At 34.6% G+C, this 21,567-nt stretch overlaps 1 protein-coding gene across 3 annotated transcripts in view; it reads left to right on the plus strand.

The window, feature by feature from the left end:
* Nucleotides 1–21,567, plus strand: part of LOC150085983 (uncharacterized) — a 100,075-nt gene that overhangs the window by 58,496 nt on the left and 20,012 nt on the right. For all 3 annotated transcript variants that reach the window (XM_090373633.1, XM_090373631.1, XM_090373630.1), the window contains exon 2: nucleotides 1,704–5,062. In XM_090373633.1, the coding sequence (XP_090229759.1) occupies nucleotides 1,793–5,062 (3,270 nt within the window). In that variant the 5' untranslated portion in view covers nucleotides 1,704–1,792. The remainder of the gene's footprint in view (nucleotides 1–1,703; nucleotides 5,063–21,567) is intronic.

The raw sequence follows: 21,567 nt of genomic DNA on the forward strand, positions 1-21,567 counted from the left end.
CGGGTTCTCCTCCACCTATCTTCATTACAAAAATATTACCCATTTACCTGACAAATAGGGTCTCCCATTAAAACTAAATCACCTTCAACTAGAGCAGTATGTATTTGACTATTCTTTTCCAGGACCCAAATCAGTGGATACTTCACTTGGGAGGTCATGAGATACTGTACTTGAGTCACTGAAAAGCTCCCAGTTGCATTTGCCTCCAAATGAGATTCATAGTGGTGTAAATCAGTCTGTTCTCATTTTTAAGGACAAGGTGTTTTGTGTTTGCATTCATAAAAAAAACTCAAATTTAATTTAGTGAATTGTGATACACATGGAGGTTAAAAAAATTTTAATAAATATTTACCTGAGCTTGACAATTTGTTAATATTAAATTTTTTGGTCAGCAGTGTTTATATAATTGACTTACATGATTATGGTTCTAAGTAGTTCACCTATATTAAAATGGCAAATTACTGTAAGGATATGACTATGTAATGAAAACTGATTTCGTACAGAAATTTTTTTTCCTGTAAAAAGTACACTATAGCAAAATCTTAAAAAACCTGCACGATGGGCAAATTGGGAATTTTTTTGTCAAAATAATTAAAATTGCCTTAGTTGTTGCAGAATGATCATAAAAAAGCCAAGATGAACATAATAAATTTAATTATAATGTAAAAAGATGGTAACAAATTAAAAAAAAAGTTGCTTTTTTGTTGATTTTTTTTAAAAGGAATTAGTCATCAACACTAATTTGATAATCATAAAACACTGTCACCACAAACAAACTACTGTTTATTCTTCTTCCTCTTAGTCAGATAAGTGACCTAGATCATCATTGAGCTTCTAATACTTTTTTTTAAAGAAGGCATGTGAACTGGAGGGATGTATTTGAGAAAGTATAACATGTCTCTTTTCTTTAGAAAGTTCAGCAGTCTTGGACCGTCATGCAAACTTTTCTTGTTCAGTACTTTTCAAGCTCTTAGGTCGACCCTTCTTATTGGGTTTGAAATATTCAGGCTTCCTGAAATGTTATATTTCAGGAAGCCTGAAATATAACAAATTATCCTCAGCATTTTAACCATTCCTCATAGCAGTGCTGAGTATGAGAGAATATTCAACCAGATTAGAAAACAAAAAACAGAGTTCAGATCTCTTTCTGGTGTAGCTTTGGAAATGCTGCTGACATCCAAATCTTGACAGTAGGGCCATTGTTTTGAACAAAACTTTGACCCAACTCTTTTGAAGACAGCAAAGTTTTGCTACAGTATACTTTTTGAAATAATCAAAATCAGTTGATGTCAAATATAACATCCAAATAAAAATTCACGGACTGAAAAAATGTTAGATATGTTAATGTTCCCTGCAGTATATTTTCCTCTGTGGCAATAAAATCCAGTCTTGTGTTTTGTTTTCAGCTTATTTTTGGCATGGAAATCCAGAAGGCATTTGCCATCGTTGGCTCTGTACAGTTATAAAGCTACTTCCTATTCTTTGACTTTAAGTAAAAGTTTTGTTACCATCTGCATCACTTCATATACACTATTTGTTCTTTTTTTTATATTAGTTATTCTCATATATATAAAAAAAACTTCATTTAAATTAAAATCTGAATGGCTCTTATAACCATGCTATATTGTTTTCATAATATGAATACAGACTTTTACAGGTGTTATATATTAGTTGTTTTTAATATGATGTTAATTTATTTTCAGATACGTATCTGGAAAATCACCTTCAGCAGCATTTGTGTATTATTGGATGATACAAAGTCATTCCATTACTGCATGACATCTGGAAGTGGATGCCTGCTCTTCATGAGAAGACACATCAAGCTGAAACAATAATCAGTGTGATAAATTTAACATTAGAAATGTCCCCTAATACTGAAATAAAATCCACCTACAAACAGGTTTCAACAGAACTCTTAACAGGTACTGAAAAGAATGAACTTTTGAAGTCTCGAATTATTTGGTTTGATCCAATTCGAAATTCTGCAACTTCTAGGAGTCAACCAAGAAAAAGGAAAATTAAAAATGTGAAGCAAAATACCACTGTTTCTGATATAAACATAAATTCTGACAATCGTACTAAGCATAAAGAGAGATATGAAATTATAAGGTCATTTGAGTGTGCAAAATGTAGCAAGAGTTATTTCTCCCCCGATACCGATAAAGGTAGTAACTCAGAATGTTCACGTTGTAGAATTCGTGGTTATTTGAAAAGTGCTTTTGAAAATAAAATCCATTCTCATATTTTTGGAACTTTTGAGGACAACTTAAGAAATGGTACTGTAGAGTCACATTTGGATGAACATTTTTATATAGGTAAAAATTTAAAAGAAATTCCTCCAAAGACAAATCAAAATGAGAAAAATGTCTCTCGTAAAATAAAGCCAGATAAAATGGCTGAAACGAATGGTCAGTCTGCCCAGAATTTGACTGTTTGCCAAAGTGCTAAAACTCACAGAATAACAAATGTACAAATCGGAACAAAAGATGCATATTGTGGTGATTTCAAACAAGTTGAGAATAATTCACTTGAAAATGTAACTTGCACATCTAATGAAATAATGAGGTCTAAGAAGACCATTATACAACAAAGCAACAAAAATTTAAAAAGGCCTTCAGAGGTATTACCAGAATATGAATCTAGAGAAGACCCTAATTATGTTGAATGCAGCCAAAAAAAACAAAGAGCTGTTAATATTTCATATACTTCTCAAAAAGAAAGCATATTGTCTCCATCACTATTTCCTTCTCAAACACCATTTGCAGTTCCTGAAAGTTGTATAATCCAGTGCGATAATGAAGATGGACAATCCTTAAACTATAATGCAAGTGAAAACCATTTTGATGGGAGTATTGATTCAGTTAATAAGAGTAATACAGGTTCTGATCATTCTTTTTTGCAGCATGTTAATGAACTGAGACAAAATTCTAGTATGAATGTAACTTTAAATCAAGCTACAGAAAACCAGCCAGAGCTATGTTTCATAGCAGATGAAAATCATTACATTACTAACACTGGTAGTGATCTTTGCACAAGAAATCCTTTGGAGGAGGGAATTCAGCCTGTAAAGAGTATATTAAATGAGGATTCTAATCAGGATAATGAATGTGTAATTATTGAAGAAATTAATTCTTCAGTTACCAACAGGGAGCCATCTCTTTCCCAGTGGGAAGAACTGATCAATTCACAAGTTATTCAAAATAGCATTCTGGAAAAAATATGCCCTCCCCCTGTAATTTCACATATAGGCATGGGTGATGATGCACAGGCAATTAAAACTAATTCTATCAGGTCTTTGAAAAAACTTATACGAAAGGAATATGCTGCACTGAAGAGTCTCTTACAGCCAATGACAGAAAATCGTGAGGTAAACAGCATTCTTAATCAGAAAGTAATGGCAATTAGAAGTTTACAATTAGCTTGTAACTTGTTACAACATCAAGTCACAGGCACTATTCAGGAAATGAATGACCAGTCTTCAGACTTCATTAGCAGTGATAGTGCTACGCAAGATAGATCCACTTTTTATGCCGACCAAAGCACAAATGATGATGATAAAATGATATACATCCATAATTTGTGGGAAAACAGTGGAAAAAAATTGCCATCCTTAGAAAACAATTCAGAACTCACAAAAGAAAACTGCATTACCAAGAAGATGCATCAACAACATAAAATATTACCTGGACTACCTAAACCAGATGCATTCAGCAATACAACCAATGAGCAAATAAAAGTGGATCATATATTAAAATGCCCAGAGTTCGGTAATTTAAGTTCACAGGAAGTTAAAGGATGTGAATCAAATATGCCAGTTGATAAGAATAATTTTTCTGAAGAAGGCAATTTATGCTTGACAGGAGATGTATTTTTGCACAATTCTCTGCCCAATGTAGTATCAAATAATTTAAAGTATTCATCAGATTTTTGCACGTTTCATGATAGTATAAATGAAGTTAAAAGAAAATTGCCACATATGCTTTCAAAATCAAAGTATAAAAATACAGTCTTGGCATATGACAGCTCACTTTTGGTACCAGAAAATAATTCAAGAGATATTTCACATATAAAGACTACAGATGTAACAAGCACCTCATCTAGATCAGCATCTGAAATAATACCAAGCATTCATTCCACTAGTAGTGTTTCTAACACTCCTTCAAATCATGCAAAATCTGTATCATCATCTTTAACCTTGCAGATTGCATTACCAACAAGTGGTACTACTGGCAGAAAAAAATGCCAAGCATTGCCACACCAGGTAGTTCCAGGTGCAAGCCAAATGGACTGTATTGCTAGTCATTCTCTTAGTCTCCCAAGGAGTTTGCATGTGCATTCCTCGCAGAATTTGCCACCGAATGCTTTTAATAGAATGGCAACTTCTACAGTACCATCAAACCCTGTCCTGGATTCATGTTCAAATTTTGTGGAGGCTGCTTCACAGGTGAAGCCTTGTCAATATCCATCACCATCTAGTATTCATGCTAAAAGACTTGTAAATACCATGCCTCAAGCAATAAGAAATGCTCAGATCACTGGTAATGTAGCCAGGTCTGTCCCAGGTAACCTGCATCATTCAAACAGAGTTTTGCAGTCATCAGTCATTCAGTCCTATCATTTTGTCAGTAATCTTCCAAATAGCACAGTCCCATCTGCTTATAAAGCAGCACCTCAAGAGTCACTAAATATTCAACCACAGCAGCAGCATTTATTCCATAATTTATCAAAAAGTAATGCTGCATGTGAGGTACCTTTAATTAATCCTGTAGGTGGATCTGCAAATAGATCTGTTCAGAATTCTAATCATCCACCTTATGTAAATATTAACAGTGTACATGTTAATCAAGTTTCAAATGTGCAGTTTCCATTGTATAACTCAGTTGGTATGACTCAAGGAGTTTATGGACATGAAACTGGTAATTCTACTGAGCATACATCCATCTCACAGATGAGTGGAAATGCAAAAACAACTTATGTGAATGGCCACTCTAGATTGAATATACCTTCTGTACCACATCAATTTACCCATATAAATAGGAATACTCATAACCAGTGGCCTCAGGTAAATACCATCTTTGTATTAGAGATATAAATATTGTGTATAATCATAAAAACCAGACATCTCAATTGGCTTAATTTTTTTTTTTTTTTTTGAAAGCAAAAGATGTCCTTTTGCTTTCACCCCAACTTACTTCATTGTTGCTTTACTTGACAGTATTTCAGTAGGAAGAAATTAGAAGGGGGGGGGGAAACCTCTTTTATTATTGTTATTATGGGTAGGCTTTTCTTTTGTCCTGAAGTCTGTTTTCTTTAAATATTTTTATTATTTAGCGCTATTCTTGTGAGTTAACCCTTTAACTGGGTGAGAAACTCATCACTGTATGGGGTGGGTCTACAAGACCCATGAAAAAAATGTAATGGAGAGAATGTGCAAGTAAATGAAGAAAGCATAAATAATAATACTACTGTAATAATAAAAAAGTTCCCACAATTGTTTGCAATATTGTTTAAAATATCAAGTATTTAAAAAAGTGTCCTTCAGTTCATGGATATTTATGCTCACTATTAGCTGTGTTACTTCATAGTCTATACAAATGCTAGTGTCTCACATGAAATTTTTTACATCCTTAAAGTGCATTAAGGTAAGGACAATCTATAAAGAAGTAAATCATTTAAAAATCTAATGTACAAAAATTTCAAGAAACATTACTTGTATTTTTCATAAACTAAAGCCCACTGACAACTAATTGATACAGTAGAATGAAGGGAGAAGAGTAAGAAGGTACCAGGATTACCAACAAAATCCTTAAATTAAATGATTAATGGGCAAATAAAAATAAATGCATTGATCTGTCCACTACCTACCCACTGAATAACAAAGCCTAACAAGTAGTTCATAAAGTTATTGCATGTCGGCAATAACTTGAATTGTAACATGTTTATTAGTGAATTATCATAATAATGAAATATTTAAGTACTTTTCCATTAAAGGATACATTACTTATAATTTAGTTATTCAATATATATTTTTTTTCTAATAATAATAATATTGTTTTCTAATAATTTTTGACAAGCGGTATTATCATAAACTTGCAAACCCAGTCCTTTCCTTTCTGGTTTTTTTTCAACACAACAGAAATTTCTGTTATGAAACTGAATAAAAGGGATAAAGGTTAATATTTAAAGAATACAGTATTTTATATGGTCATTAATTTAGAATAGCACATTTTAATTATTAACATACAAATAATCGTAGTTGTAACTACAGTTGAATTTTGTTAATACAGAGTTCAAGGGATCTAAATTTTCACGTTTTGTAGTAACGTTGTCCCTCAAAAGTGTCGGTTTTTTTTTTTTTGGCACATACTATATATCTTACAATAATAATATCAAAAATAAATTAATTTAAATTAAAAAATGTAATAAAAACAAAAGCTTTGTCTAACAATACAGTAATAGGAATAACATTTTTTTTTAAAGATTTTATTTTATTTGTAAGGTAAATATGAGGAAAGCAATTAAAGGAAGTGAAAACAGTACAGGCAGTCTTTGCTTTACATGGTAGTGCGGGACCGTAAAAAACGACCGTGCAAAGCTATTTTAATAATCAATGGGAAAAATTGATTGTTCCGTGACCTTTAAAAAATGTTACATTAAAAACTCTTACTGTTGGTTATAAATGTATATTTGGTACACTGTAATTTTATTTCTTTTTTAAAAAAAACTTGTAGTTTGAACAATGCTGGCCTTCTTATCATATAACTTACAATATGTAGCGAGCATCTGTTCTATGCCTTGGCAAATTCTCATACTCTTTTCTAAGTTTGAATCAGCTTCCAACATTTTATCCTGTGTGCTTTCAGTGTTGTGAAATTTCTCTGAGTTCCATTAATGTGAATTTTTTTTGCCGGCATCACTTCCTCTGGGACATCTTCATCCTTTTCATCACAACCACTTTCCTCATGTCGATAAGTTCACCTTCACTAAGTTCCTCGATGCATATCTAGAGTCTCTTGAATGGCATCAGGGTCAACATTTCCACAGTCAGCTATTTCTTCTATAATTCCATTTACGTTTGATTCGAAACCTACAAAATTATTTGCACAGTGCGGTAAAAATTTCTGCCATACTGCACGCATATTATTTGCTGATACTTCCTGCCATGATGCTTGAATATTTTCAGTTGTATGGTTTGTCATATTTTTTCCAAAACTCAACTAAAGAAATTGCATGATCTCCAGTTGTAATGTCAATAGCTTGTCCGAAAGTCTGTCTAAGATTATCTAAGAAGGACTTTAAAGCCTAAGATTATTTAAGGCTTTAAAAGTTGAAATAACTCCTTGGCCCCATTGGTGGGATAATGAAGTTGTTTGGTGGTAAAAAGCAAATTTTCACATTTTCATTCAAGTACCTGAGAGAATCAGGGTGACCTGGAGCATTATCCAACAGTGCTTTAAAAGTTAAATTATTTTACCTACAGTATCTACCGCTGGACAAAAATACAATTTAAACCAGTCTTGAAACAATGTTATTATTACCCATGACCTTTTATTTGCATGCCAAATGACTGGTAGAGATGCTTTGATTTTTAATGCTCTGGGATTCTCAGACCAATACAGGGTGTCTCAAAAATATTGGTACAAATGTTTAGGGGAAGTAGGTAACATCTAAAGGAATGTGAATCGCATAGGAACCCATAACCAGAAACATCACGGCAAAGTAGTAGCAGAGGCACAAGAAGCAGAAATGACAAGACAATAATTAGTGGCAAACATTTATTTGACATAATATTAACAATGGAGTAACAGATGGATGCATTTCATGATGTTACAACAGATGCTCGAAGGTTCCACCATGAGACGCAATGCATGCGTGACACCGCAGCATGGATTGGCGGACACGGTCGAACACACCTGGAGTTTCTTTGACAGTAGTAGCAGTGCAGAGTCTCGCCACGAGATCCATTTCTGTCTCCACAGGCGATTCATACATGATAGATTTGAGGGCTCCCCACAGAAAGAAATCAAGGCTCGATAAATCAGGTGAACGTGGGGGGCCAGGCAACAGGTCCACCACGGCCAATCCATCGACGCCCAAAACACCTGTTCAAAATGGTCACGAACACACCCTCCATAATGGGCAGGCGCCCCGTCATGTTGAAACCAAATGTTGCGTCTCACATTTGCTGGAATATCGTCAAGTAATCCTGCTAGAACTTGTTCAAGAAAGATCCGATATTCAGTGGAGTTCATGCGGGATGGTAACAGGTACGGGCCGACTAAGCTTGTTGTTTGTTTGTTATTTATTTGGTTTTTAGGAGAGTTAGCAACTAAGGCCATATTTCTCCGGGGATATGCGGTGGTCATTCCCTGACCTTTCCGTATTTGGTGGTCACGGGCTCGAACCCCGGTCTAATCAAGAAGCGTGTGTTACGCACTGCCCACCTGGCTACGGAGGTGCTGCCGACTAAGCAATCACCGACCATACCTGCCCACACATTTATTGCGAAGCGATGTTGTGCCACATGGGGCGCACACTGTGTAGGCCCTCTGCTAATCCATATACTAGGTGCATGTCTGCCAGCTCACAGTTTGTATATCGATGCATACTCTTCGTGCAGCGACTACTGATTGAATGAGTAAACCAGAAATTCTCTCTCGCGAACTGATAAACAGCACTGTGTACCGACTTACGGTGACGTTTCTGGTTATGGGTTCCTATGCGATTCGCATTCCTTTAGATGTTACCTACCTCCCCTAAACGTTTGTACCAATATCTTTGAGTTACCCTGTAGATATGCATAGGTTTTAATTTAAAGTTGCCCTCTGTGTTGCCTCCTAATAAAAGAGTTAATCTATCTTTAACTCCTTTATGGCCACTTCATGATCCTGTGTTTCGGCACAAGTTTTTGATGCGGTTGCCTTCCAAAAAAAGACCTGCCTCATCAACATTAAATATTTGGTGATCACCATAACCACCTGCCTTAAATTCTTGGAATTTGAGTTCAAATTTCACAGCAGTATCCTTATCTGTGTTAGCAGTGTTACCAGATAGCTTAATCAATTTGTGCTGACTTCTGAAATGATGAAACCAGCCTTTACTGGCAGGAAAAGGTTCTTCAGTCATCTTGTAATTACCATTTTTTTTTAATTGCAGGAAATAACTTCAATGCTTTACCTGAATGCTAACTAAACTGGTTGTAAAATTTTTTTTTTTTTTTTTTTTTTTATTATTAGTCTTCAATCCAAAGTAGAAGTAAACTCCATTTCAGTCATAAGCAGCTTTCTGTTTCTAGTGCAATTTAAACTAAAAGATGTCGAAGCTACTTTACCTTGTTTTTTATATTCATCAGACATTTTCATTTTAGTTCGTACTGTAGCTTCACGCAAGCCTCAGTTTCGTCCTATCTTCGCTTTGCTGTTGCATTTTCAAATCTTCCAATCACATCCAATATCACTTCCAGTGTTTTATCACTTTTTGTTTTTTTTTTTTACTGCACTTTCATCTGTGTTGGCCATTTCCCCTCTTTCGTCAATTATCCATTTTTGTAAAATGTCATGTGGGTTTATCACTGGGGGACAAGGAAGCAACAAAAAAAAAAAGCTTTGATGTCTGTGCGTGAATTGAAATAACAGATGCACAGTGACCAATCACCAACAGATTTTGAAAGATGTGACATGATTGGTCACTGATCGTGATACACATCTGTTATTTAGTGATTAGTGGGCGAAGTGCTAGTAGTGAAGTTTGTATGTTATGCAATTACTCACAGTTAATATATCGTGGTAAATGAAATTTGGACAGTTGTTGGGGGACTAGTTTTATTTAACTAAACTGTGGTAACTGTGCAAAGCAGACTGCCTGTATATATTTTGATATATACAAAATTTTAGTATCACAGTTCAAAGAATTACAATCTTAATATAAAAGGAGACATATAAACCATTAACTTTTTAATAAATTAATCTAATTTAAAGAAATAATCTGTTTGCACAGTTTTTGTCCTATATGCATTTTTAACTCCAGCACAGATGTCAAATGCAATAGTTGTTTCTTTATCAGTGTTACTGCAGGCCAACACATTCTCAATGCATTTTCGACATGTTTTTTAGATGGTAGTGTGTGTGCTTCAATTTTGCTGTCGCAGGTAACAAAAACATCTTTTTGCTTGGTTCTCAGCAGCTCTTCTAGTGTTCACATTGCTGTGGTAGCAACTTCATCATCCATATTCACAAACTTTTCAAATTCACCAACACAATCCATATGCCCTTCAAATTCCTCAATGTTACTATCACATTTGTCTGCTGGACCATGTTTTTTGATGATATTCTCTCCAAAGCCTCTCTTTCTGAAGTAGTTATTATACTTGATGCAATACTATCCCAAGCAATAACAAGATTACAGATAGCATCCAAGATATTTCAGTTTAGGTGCTAATTGTTTCATCCTACGTTGCAGATCCAATACCTTATCAGGCAGGCTGTATATGCTCTCTTGAGGTTATAAATGCCTTGATCCAGTGGCTGCATAAAACTGGTGGTACTGGGAGTTAAAAACAGCAGCTGTATATTTGTAAATTTAAGTGTCTTGGTAGAATGTGCTGTACAACAATCTAGAATCAAACTATTCCTTTTTTCTGAACCCATTCTTCTACCCACTTTAGATAATCAAAACTGAAAAATTTCACCTGTAATCCAAGCATTTCTGTTGACCTCATAATCACAGGGAAGTTGATTAACTTCAAAACATCTTGGCTTGGAAAAACCAATTCCAAGTGGGTGTAGTTTTGTACTGCCATCAGAATCAGTATAACAGAACAGTCAGTCATAGTTTTACTTAATTTTCTACCATGACAACACTCCTCAAACACAAATGTTTTGTTTGGTTGCAAATTATAAAATAAGCCGGTCTTGTCGGGATTAAAAAATATCCTTTGTCTCATTTTTCAAGAAAGGACCATACAGAACACAACCAGTCTGTAGCCATTTTTTTTTTTTTTTTCCCCTGCTAATCTAGACTCTCTGCAAATATTTCACGAAAGCAGGTTATTCTTGTTTTTAAATCTTTGGAGCCAGCCACTGCTGCATTTGAAGTCACTAATTTCATGTTGCTGAGCTAGATAGTTTGCCTTTTCTTGCAAAATTGGACCTGATATTGGCAAATTAGATGCAATCATTTGTTGGTACCACTCTAAGTTTTGTTTCAAGCTTCTTGTGTTTTACACCACTAATTTGTTTCCTGTTTTTCATTGCTGCTTCAGTGTCATGAATTTTTTTTTTTTTTTTTCAGTATTGCAGATAAAGAGATGTTGTTTTCCTTTGCAATGTCTGTTTTACTTCAGTCCATCCTACCAGCCTCTTGTGTAATTTTCAGTTTAATTTTCAGGCTTAATTCTGTCAGTTGGTTTTGTCACCATAACACTGCTAGATGAGATGCTAAAGACAACCTCAAAAAAAAAAAAAAAAAAAGCTCAGATAAAATTGCACAAAAAATAGATTACTGTAGCAAAAGACTTTGAACTACTGTAACAATTGCAACCTGACCTTAATCCCATGGAGAGCAAGGGAGTGTGTAAACAACTTAGAAAAACTGTTTTTATTCTTTTGTTAATTTAACAGCTCATCCTTGACAGGATGATTTTTTAGAGTGCACTCACATTGTAGCTACCATAAACTGGTTTTGAGTACACAAAAGTAAATTCTAACAAGTCACTGTCATCCTTCAGGATGATGCTGACCAAGTGGCCAGGGGCAATAATTGGACAGCTCTTCCAAGATTTCTATTAAACATCGAAAATAACTATTTATTTCTCACAGGGTGAAAACCAACTTTGTAATACATATTAATTGAATTTTGTAATAAACTAATATATTTACATATAAAAGCATATCCTTTCACAGGGGAATGGTATTTACTTCATGTAAAAGAGTACGTTTGTATTAACAAGATTTTACTGTATGTTCAGTTGTCTGTGCTTAATATTTTAATATTTGTTGAAATGCACACCTATAAAACTGCTCAACAAATAGATATGCAGGCACAATATTATCTTAGCAGCCCTTGTGCCATTAAACAACAAACCAACAACTAGGTATGCCTCTTTAAAATCCAGAAAATTTTAAAAATTGGCACTTCTGAATTCCTGAGTGCCAGATTTTAAAAAGTTTACTGTATATATTTCATTTAAGCATTCCTTCAATTCAATTTTTTTTAATTTTTTTTTATTGCAGCAGCCTTGCTTTTGTTTTCAAGAGGCTGCTGGTTTTTTGGGACCTGAAGCTTTTTTATTTTCTGCTTTTTCTCCTCCCATACTAAGATATTGTGGATAATTCTTAAAGATGCAGCATGTTGCATCTTGTAGAAGCCTAGGTTTTCTCAAAAAAACTTTTATTTTCTCATCTCTCATACAGCCAAAACCAACAGCATTTATAAGTAACATTACTAATAGAGGGTGATTGAAAATTGGGCAATCCAAAGTGAAAGAGCCAAAATTTATATTTTGGCAACCATATGTAATTCTTATAAAACTATATTCGTGGAACATTTCATACCTCTAAATATAGAACAGTGGTTGTTAAGATACATTTACACAAATCATTAATACTGGCTTGTTCGTGACGAAGCCATGACATATTTCCCGGTGTTGTCGAATATTATTAAAAGATTGTGTGCATGTGTTCCAAGAAGGGGGAGAAGGGATGTCTTCAACATTATTTTTTAGAATTATTTCAGTCAGGAGCAGGACTGCAGTAGTACATGGTCTTTGAGTAGACTGGTTTCAAGCTCCTGACTGCTAAATACGTTGATCTGCCAACCCGCGCTGGACCAGTATGGCAGATTATGGTCAATTTTTCTCAACATGAATCATTGGGGAGGCAATCCATCCTGCATTTGATTGATTGATAATGGCTGCAGTTTACCCTTTTTTTTATTATTTATTATCTTAATAGTTATTATAATTTGTTCAGATTTGACAATAAGAGGGGGGAAAAGAGTATTAGTAGTGGCAAATGGTGCAAGAAAGCAAACTTATAGGGCATAAAAAAAAAAAAAAAAAAACTATCCACCCAACAACCCCTGCAAGAATTTGTCTTAGTTCTTCCTTGAATTTATTCGAATTAACCACTTCCACAACAACACATGAAAGTTTTTTTTATTTTTTTTATTATTCCAACAATTAACCACTTGATGGGTGAAGGCAGTTCTGCATATCTCTGCAACCATCTTTCCTCAATTTGAATTTATGGTCTCTCACGTGTAGTTTGTCTCGGCACAAGGACGAATGCCATCAATGTTTAGCTTACTCAATCCATTCAAGGCCTTAATCATCTCCGTTCACCTGCTTGATTGGAAATTAAATGTTACACTCTTAATTTTTTTTTTATTAAAGAAAAAATATTACAAAAAAAATCAAATATTAAGAAATAATTTGCATTATAAAATAAAATTAATTCATATATATATTTTTTTACTTTGCCATATTTATCGATTACTTTTTCATCACTTATATCCATGTCCCTGTGAACTAATGTAAGGGCCATTCCTACCAGATAAGATTTTGACACTTGTTTCTTAAATACTTTTCAGTCTTCATAGGCTGGAAAAACTGCTTCTGACTGTTGCTGTGTAAATAGGAAGAAGAGCTAATATTTTGAGCACAGTGTACATATTAGGAAATTTGTTTCTGTCACAAAGAGCTAATGCTTTAATGGCAGTAGTTGGCAAGATTGTTTCATTTACTGTTCTCCACTTCTTTTTCTGCAGCTCATATACCCCAAAAATAACATCCAGTATTCATGGTAAATTGTCTTCACAAAATTGTGCAACCGAAGTAACACTTTTGCATTCTTTATCCTTCATGGCATATGCAGGAATGAAGCACTGCAGACTTCAACAGTAGATGGAAATCTGTTCCAGCAATCGACTACCTACTGGCTAAAGGCAAACTTCTGCACATTTATTCTACAACTTTCTTTCCTCAATTTGAATCTGAGCAATTGGAAATATCCAATCAGCATTGAGCCCACTCAAATCATTCAAGGCCTTGTACAAGACCTTGCAGGTGCCTTGTCTCTAGATGCTGCAACTTGCAGAACTTAAGCCTTTCTTCGTGAGCGCACCCCTTTGTTTCTCTCTCCAATCTTGTTGTCCTTTTCTGTACTTGTTCTAGCATCTCTACATCCTTCCTAAAATGAGGCCTCCAGACCTGAATACAGTACTCAAGGTGTGGCCTGACCATTGCCTTATACAAACGGATAATCACCATGTCTCTGCTAGCAAAATTCCTATATATCATTGACAAAACTCCATGACCTGCTCTGGCAGTCAGTCTGCATTGCTCAAGAGAACTTCATATCTGACTGCACAATTACCCCGGTCTCTTTCATTCTCCACCTCCCTGAGTGTAGTACCACACAGTTGGTACATTTTTCTTGGGTTACTGCTACCCATATGGAGTATTATTATTAGCTTTATAGTGCAAAGAACCTGAGACTTATATTGCACCAGTCAAAAAAAATTTTTCTGACACACAGAGCCGGCCTGAGGGGGGTGCGAATGGTGCGGGCGCACAAGGCCCTCGCACCGCTGACTGATTTTGCAAAATAAAAATAGTTTTTTTTTTTTTTTTTTTTTTTAAATACTGTCGCAAAATCTAGTGACATCACCATAAAATGGCCATATTTTTAATATACATAAGAAATAAAATGTCAATAATCATGTTATTAACATTATCGGAAAGCCCGCCAAGAATTCTCCAAAGAACACGGAAAAATATATTTAAAATATCTCTCCTTATAAATAAAAATAATAATTATATAATAATTTATTGGAGTTTCATTTGAAATTATTGAATAAATATTCCCCACAAATACAATATATATATATATATATATATATATATATATATATATATATATATATGACAGCTGATCATACATGTCTCTGACAGCTGATCAGAGACAGAGACTCGGGAAGAAAGTATGTGTGGCTCCGATAAATTGAAGAAATTACGGAAAAACAAACTCCCTCGCAAAATTTTTAAAAACCGAAAATGTGCAACAAACTGAAGAAACGCATAATTCACAGTTACTGGAAGATCAAACTCGCGGAAATTAAATTACGCCGTGTGACATCCACGAAAACGATCCTGATCATCATAAAGCTAGCTCTCGTCCTAATGAAGAGGAAAGCAATGATAAAAAAAACGGGAAGATAATCATGAAGCAGAGGGAAATGTACAGATGGAGGATTTTTTGTCAGCGTCGAACAAAGAACAAGATGAATTATTCAGAGGACCGCAGCTTCAAGAGAATCAACAAAGCGACAAAGACGAAAATGTCGATATCAACGATCCTGGTTCTTGGCCTGAAATTATAATTGATAAATTTAGAATGGCTATCATGCAAAATGGCGTGACACAAGTAAAAAACTACGATTTTCCGAAAGATAAAAATAACAGAAGTTTTTCTGAAAATTATTATTTAAGAAAATTAACGAATGGGGAATGTCAAGAACGAAGGTGGTTACTCTACTCAAGGTACAAAGATGCCACATTGTGTTATGCATGTAAGTTATTCTCTTCAAATACCACTTCTCTGTGTTTAACTGGACTTAACGATTAGGTACATTTAAGTTCGCGATTACAAAGTCATGAAAGATCAGAATATCATTTACAAGCTATGTACAAATTGTTACAACTTGAAAAGAATTTGAAACTTGGAAACACTATTGACAAAGAACATGAAAAAATAATTAAAAACGAAACACAGCATTTAAAATGTGTTTGTGAACGAATAGTGGCTGCAATTTTATATTTATCAGAGCATAATTTGGTGTTCAGGGGCAGTAGTGATGCTTTATATAAATCGCACAACGGTAATTTCTTAGGTCTCATAGAATTACTTGCAAGATTTGACCCAATCATGAAACAACGTTTGGATCAGTGCGTAGAATCAGCATCGCGTTCCTATTTATCTCATAGAATACAAGATGAACAAGATTTCTGCTTTGGCTAAAAAAGTTAGAAAGGAAATAATAAATACAGTTAAGAAAGCTAAGTATTTCACAATTTTATTAGATTGCACTCCAGACGTAAGCCATCAAGAACAATTATCTGTTATTTTAAGATATGTTAATGTAGATAACTCTGAAAGTGATGTGAGTATACAAGAAAGATTTATTTGTTTTGAAACAGTAAAAGACTCGACAAGAAAAGAGTTATCAGCCAAAACTGAAAGCATATTAGAAAAGGAGGAATTAGATTTAGGGAACTGTCGAGGACACGGGTACGATAACGGAGCTCATATGAGAGGTTTATATAAAGGTGTGCAAGCACTTATCCTGCAAAAGAATTCCAAAGCACAGTATATGCACTGCGGAAGTCATAATTGAATTCAGTTCTTGGAGACATTTCAAAATCATCTTCTCTTGCAAATTCATTTTTTGGGACTTTACAAAGCATATATAATATTTTTGCAAGTTCTGTAATACGCTGGCATTAAAAGAGCATGTCAAACATCTTACTCCAAAATCACTGTCAGAAACGAGGTGGGAATGTCGCCTTGAAAGTGTAAAATCTGTGAGGTACCAAGTACCACAATTTTCTCTAGCTTTGAAATACCTTTATGAACATACCAGTGACATGAAAACGAAATCCAATCAATTGAAAATAAACTTACTTCATTTGAATTTTTATTAAATTTGGTCATTTTGTATGACATACTGATTGAAGTAAATATTGTGAGCAAGATATTTAAAAATTCAAATATAGATATCGGTATTGCAAATTCACATTTAAAAGGCCTTTTAAATTTTTTTGAACAGAATCGGGATTTAAATCTTCTTTAATAACTGCAAAGGAAATAGCTGAAGAATTCCAAGTAACATCTGAATTTAATCAAAGAACTGGACGAAAAACAAAGCAATTTTATTAAGAAGGAACTGATCAGGCGAAGAATATTTCAGAATTCAATATTTTCTAGTCATAATCAATAGTGCGATTATTTATTTTAAGAAAAGATTGGAAATTTATCACGAACATTGAGACATCATATGGTTTTTTATATAATTTGGATAATATTCAAAAACTGACTGGAAACGATCTTCTTAAATTTTGAAAAGACTTAAATGCGACCTTGCAAGACGGTATTGATTTATTTAATGAAATCAAAATTTGTCATCGAGTTTTGCCGTCCAGGATCACAATATTACAATATTTACTGAAAAATAATTTATTTGAATTGTATCCAAATTTTGTTACTGTTCTGAAAATTATATTAACCTTACCAATTACCGTTGCATCTGCAGAAAGATCTTTCTCAAGATTGAAAATAATAAAAAATTACTTGGGATCTAGCATTAATCAAGAACGATTTACCTCCTTAGCCATTTTATCTATCGAATCCGAAATAGCCAAAAAACTAAATTATGATGATATTATCAACGAATTTGCTATAAAACATGTAAGAAAATGAAACAAAAATCACATATTGTGACCTTATTCGATTAAGTCGCATACCAAATTGTATTTTATAAGTGTATGAAGCAATTATTTTTCTTATTTGATTTATTAAAGATATTTTTCTGATTGAAATGTTAATTTTATTAAAATAATTTAATTATTTATCATTTTCATGTAATCCTTACTAAACCAATTTGTGCAATGTAATAAATATCAAAATGCAATACATTATTTTGTTGTACGAAATTTGTATCAAGGCCCCGCAAGTCAACTTTGCACCGTGCCCCGCTTCTGTTCGGGCCGGCCCTTCTGACACACACACACACAAGTAGAAGGTAATCACCAAGATAGAGAAGAATGATAATACTTTGCATTTGTCAATTTTAAACTTCAATTGCCACTTCTCAGCCCATCTGCCTAACTTTTCTAGATCCTGTTGCAGTAGCTTACTGTCATTAACAACCCTGCCAGTCTTTGTATCATCTGTAAACTTGGACATTAAGCCTGATATACCTCCATCGATATCATTGAAAAATACACAAAACAACAATGGGCCCAGCACTGAAACCTGGGGGACTCCGCTAATAACATTAGTCCACATAGAGCAGTATCCATTTATTACCACTCTGCCATCTCCCACTCAACTATACCTTTATCCATTGCAACAACTTGCCCTTAATGCCATACCACTGCAATTTGTGCAACAGTAACAAAACCTTTCCTGAAATCCAAGTATATGATATCAAAATTATTTTTTGCATCTAGTTCCTTTCTGACCACATCTTAGTATTCATTCAAATTGGTCAGACAAGACTTCCCCTTAGCATGGGTTTATTATGTATGAACTATTACTGCTGTCTCATCTAGGCAATTCTGTATCACCTCTTTAACCAGTGACTCCATTATTTTCCCTGGAACAGAAGTTAAACTAACAGGTTTATAAATATTTGTATCACCTTTGAATCCTCTTTGTGAATTAGGGATACATTTGCACATCTTGAGTCCATGCGGAACTCCCCTGACTTAAGGATGCTCTCATAATTATGCCTAAGGGTTTGCTTACTTCCCATGCTGCTGCCTTCATTATAACTGGATAGATTTCATCTGCCCCAGGTGCCTTTTTTATGTTTAGCTTCAATTTCTCCTCCCCTTTGCTCTCAGTTATTACAAAATCACTTAGCTCCCCATTAGAATTTGATAATCTTTGCATTCCCCCTCCTTGAATAACTTGTGTGAATGTAGATGCAAAATACTCGTTGTTTATCAGCTATTTGAGCAGGATCATCAATAGTCGAACCATCTATGTTAGTGGCCAATCTGATTCATCCTCTTCTAGAGTTACATAAGTAAAGAATTCTTTGCTGTTTTTCTGTATCCTTTGCCAAAGATTTCGTGTAATCTGCCTTTGCCTGCCTAACTTCCTTTGTGGCTTGATTACAGACAAGTTATATCTACTGTAGGCTTCTGTGTCACCTGATAATTTATATGCATCCCATGCATTTTTCTTCTCTGCCACGAGCCTCATGAATTCATCCGACATCCATTTAGGCCCGAACCTTGAACAGTGTTTCTTAGTTGGGATGAAAAACGTAGTAGCCTTCAAGATTAAGTCCCTGAAGGCTTCTCATTTAAAATTCACCGTTGGTAACATCAGTTGGTTTCACTGTATAGAATTTAAAAATTGTATGAGACCACTGTAGTCACCTTTACGAAAACAAAAATCCTTTCCTCTACCCTTGATGGTAGTTACCTCTAAGTAAATATCACATCAGCACACTGTCACCAAGTGGTTTCTTTATCTGCAAATTCTGAATGTATGAATAATCACTGCTGATAATCAGATTAACGGTATTACTCCCTTTTGGTTACCCCTTGAAAATTTTGTTGTAGAAAACAATCCTCCAATAAATCCACAAAAGTCTTGCTAGTGACCAACCCACAAGTTCCATTCAATATCTGGAAGGTTAAATCCCCCCATTACAAGACATTCTAATTTACCGGCCCATTCTATTTCTCTGCACAACTGTTCATTGTACTCATCAGAATCATTAGGCCTATAACATACTCCTACTCTCATTTTCTGTTTCCCAGCAAATACAGAGGATGCGGAAAGGTCAGGGAATGACCACCACATATCCCCATAGCAATATGGCCTTAGTTGCTAATGCTCCTAAAAATCCCTTTCCCAGTGTTTGTCATTCCAAACAGACTCAACATTGTGCTGCCCACCTGTGTCAACTGGATGCACTTCCTTAGATTTTGTTTCTTAACTAACAGCATAACCTCCCCTCCCTTCCTATCCTGTTTACCTATCCATAAGCTCCAAAAGTTCATCCAGTTCTTCCTTGAATTTATTTATGCTGTCAACTTCCAAAATGACAGATGGAAGTTTGTTCTATCAGCATGGGAAGAATCCCATCAACATTGAGCTTGCTCAAACCATTCAAACCTTAAACAACTCAATCAGATCACCTCACAGGTGTCTAGTCTCCAGAGTTCCATTTGCAGAACTTAAGGCTTTCTTGGTAAGGCATCCCTCAGTTCCTCTCACCAATCTCGTCCTTCTGTACTCATTCCAGCAGCTCTATATTCTTCCTAACATGAGGCCTCCATACCTGTATGCAGTGCTCAAGGTGTGGCCTGACCATTGCCTTATACAAGGGGATAATCACCTCCTTATCCCTGTATTACATTGACAAGACCTCATGAGCTGCCCTGGCAGCCTGTCTACACTACCCAGAAAACTTCATATCTGACTTAATTACCACCAAGTGTTTCATTCTCCACTACCCCAGTTACTGGGACAAAAGTGAGGAAATTTCTCCTAACTTCATATTTTCATTGTCAACATGCTGAACACAGTGAAAACTGTTCTACTTGTATAATATCAGTAGTTTCATCTGCTAGCACAGAGAAAATTTTAGATTTATTAACCTTGCTCAATTCATGATTGTGTAGTGCTTCCAAATATACTGATCATGTTTTTTTGTACTACAGAACTTGTATGAATTGAATTGCCAGCACTTTTTCTTAAATATTAAGAAATATTAATATTTCTTAATATTAATTACAAAATATTAGTCCTGACTGGGCTAAGATTTTTTGCACAACTCTGCATACTTTGAACCCTGATGTGATATTTACACAATATCACATCAGGGTTCAAAAGTTACCATCATTTCGAACTGGTTGAGCAGTAGATACCCTAGCCAGGTGGGTAAAGTGCCTGCGTGGCAACCCAAAGGTTGTGGGTTCGAATCCCACCTCGGGCTTGGATCAGAGTAAAAATGCAAAAAAACTTTGGGAGGTGCATTATGGCCACAGAAGCCGATGTGGCAACAACTAACAAAAAAAAAAAAAAAAAAGTAGATGCCCTTCCAGAATCTTTATGCCCTTGAATTGCCTACTGCACAGTCCTATTGTTTGTATTATAGGCACAAGTTTCATTTTATTTGAATTATGTTCTCTCTCCGTTTTGATTTGACCTGATAAGTTGTTTTTTTTTTGTTTTTTTTTAAATAATTTTGGCTGATTTATCAGTGGTCAGTAACAAATTTTTATGGTAATTTTTATTTTCATGTTTTTTAAATAATCTTAATTTTACATGATTGATTAACCAGCCTACAAGGTTCAAAAGGAGTAGGCTCTTGAAACGACTCAATATTTGCAAAATGGCTCCTTTCAATTGCGATAACTTGGCTGTTTGTTTCAAGCCACTTAAGTTGAAATAAGGGCCATCATCTTCAGGAGATGTATACTTTTTAGATGGTACCCACACATAGCTCAGTAATTCTTTCTTTTCTTCATTGGTTAATATCCATCTCTTTATAACATCGATATATAAGCCGATCCCATTTTTGCTTTCCAAATGAGATTCACTTAATGAAATTATGGAAATATTATTCTTCTTATTATTGGATGTTCCAGATAAAGAACTAATTTTTGAACCTCATTAGTATCAGCTTCATTATTCATTGGTAGATTCAGAACTAAGATGGCAGTACTGCTATCAGGACTGTGATCTGAGTTGTTAACATATTCATACGGTTCATCTTTTTTAGAGAGTTTGAAAAAGCTGCCTATATCTTTACTTGTTCTCTTCATTA

The sequence above is a fragment of the Mastigoproctus giganteus genome, chromosome 5, assembly GCF_048544385.1.
Source record: "Mastigoproctus giganteus isolate SK-2022 chromosome 5, ASM4854438v1, whole genome shotgun sequence".
Taxonomy (NCBI): domain Eukaryota; kingdom Metazoa; phylum Arthropoda; class Arachnida; order Uropygi; family Thelyphonidae; genus Mastigoproctus; species Mastigoproctus giganteus.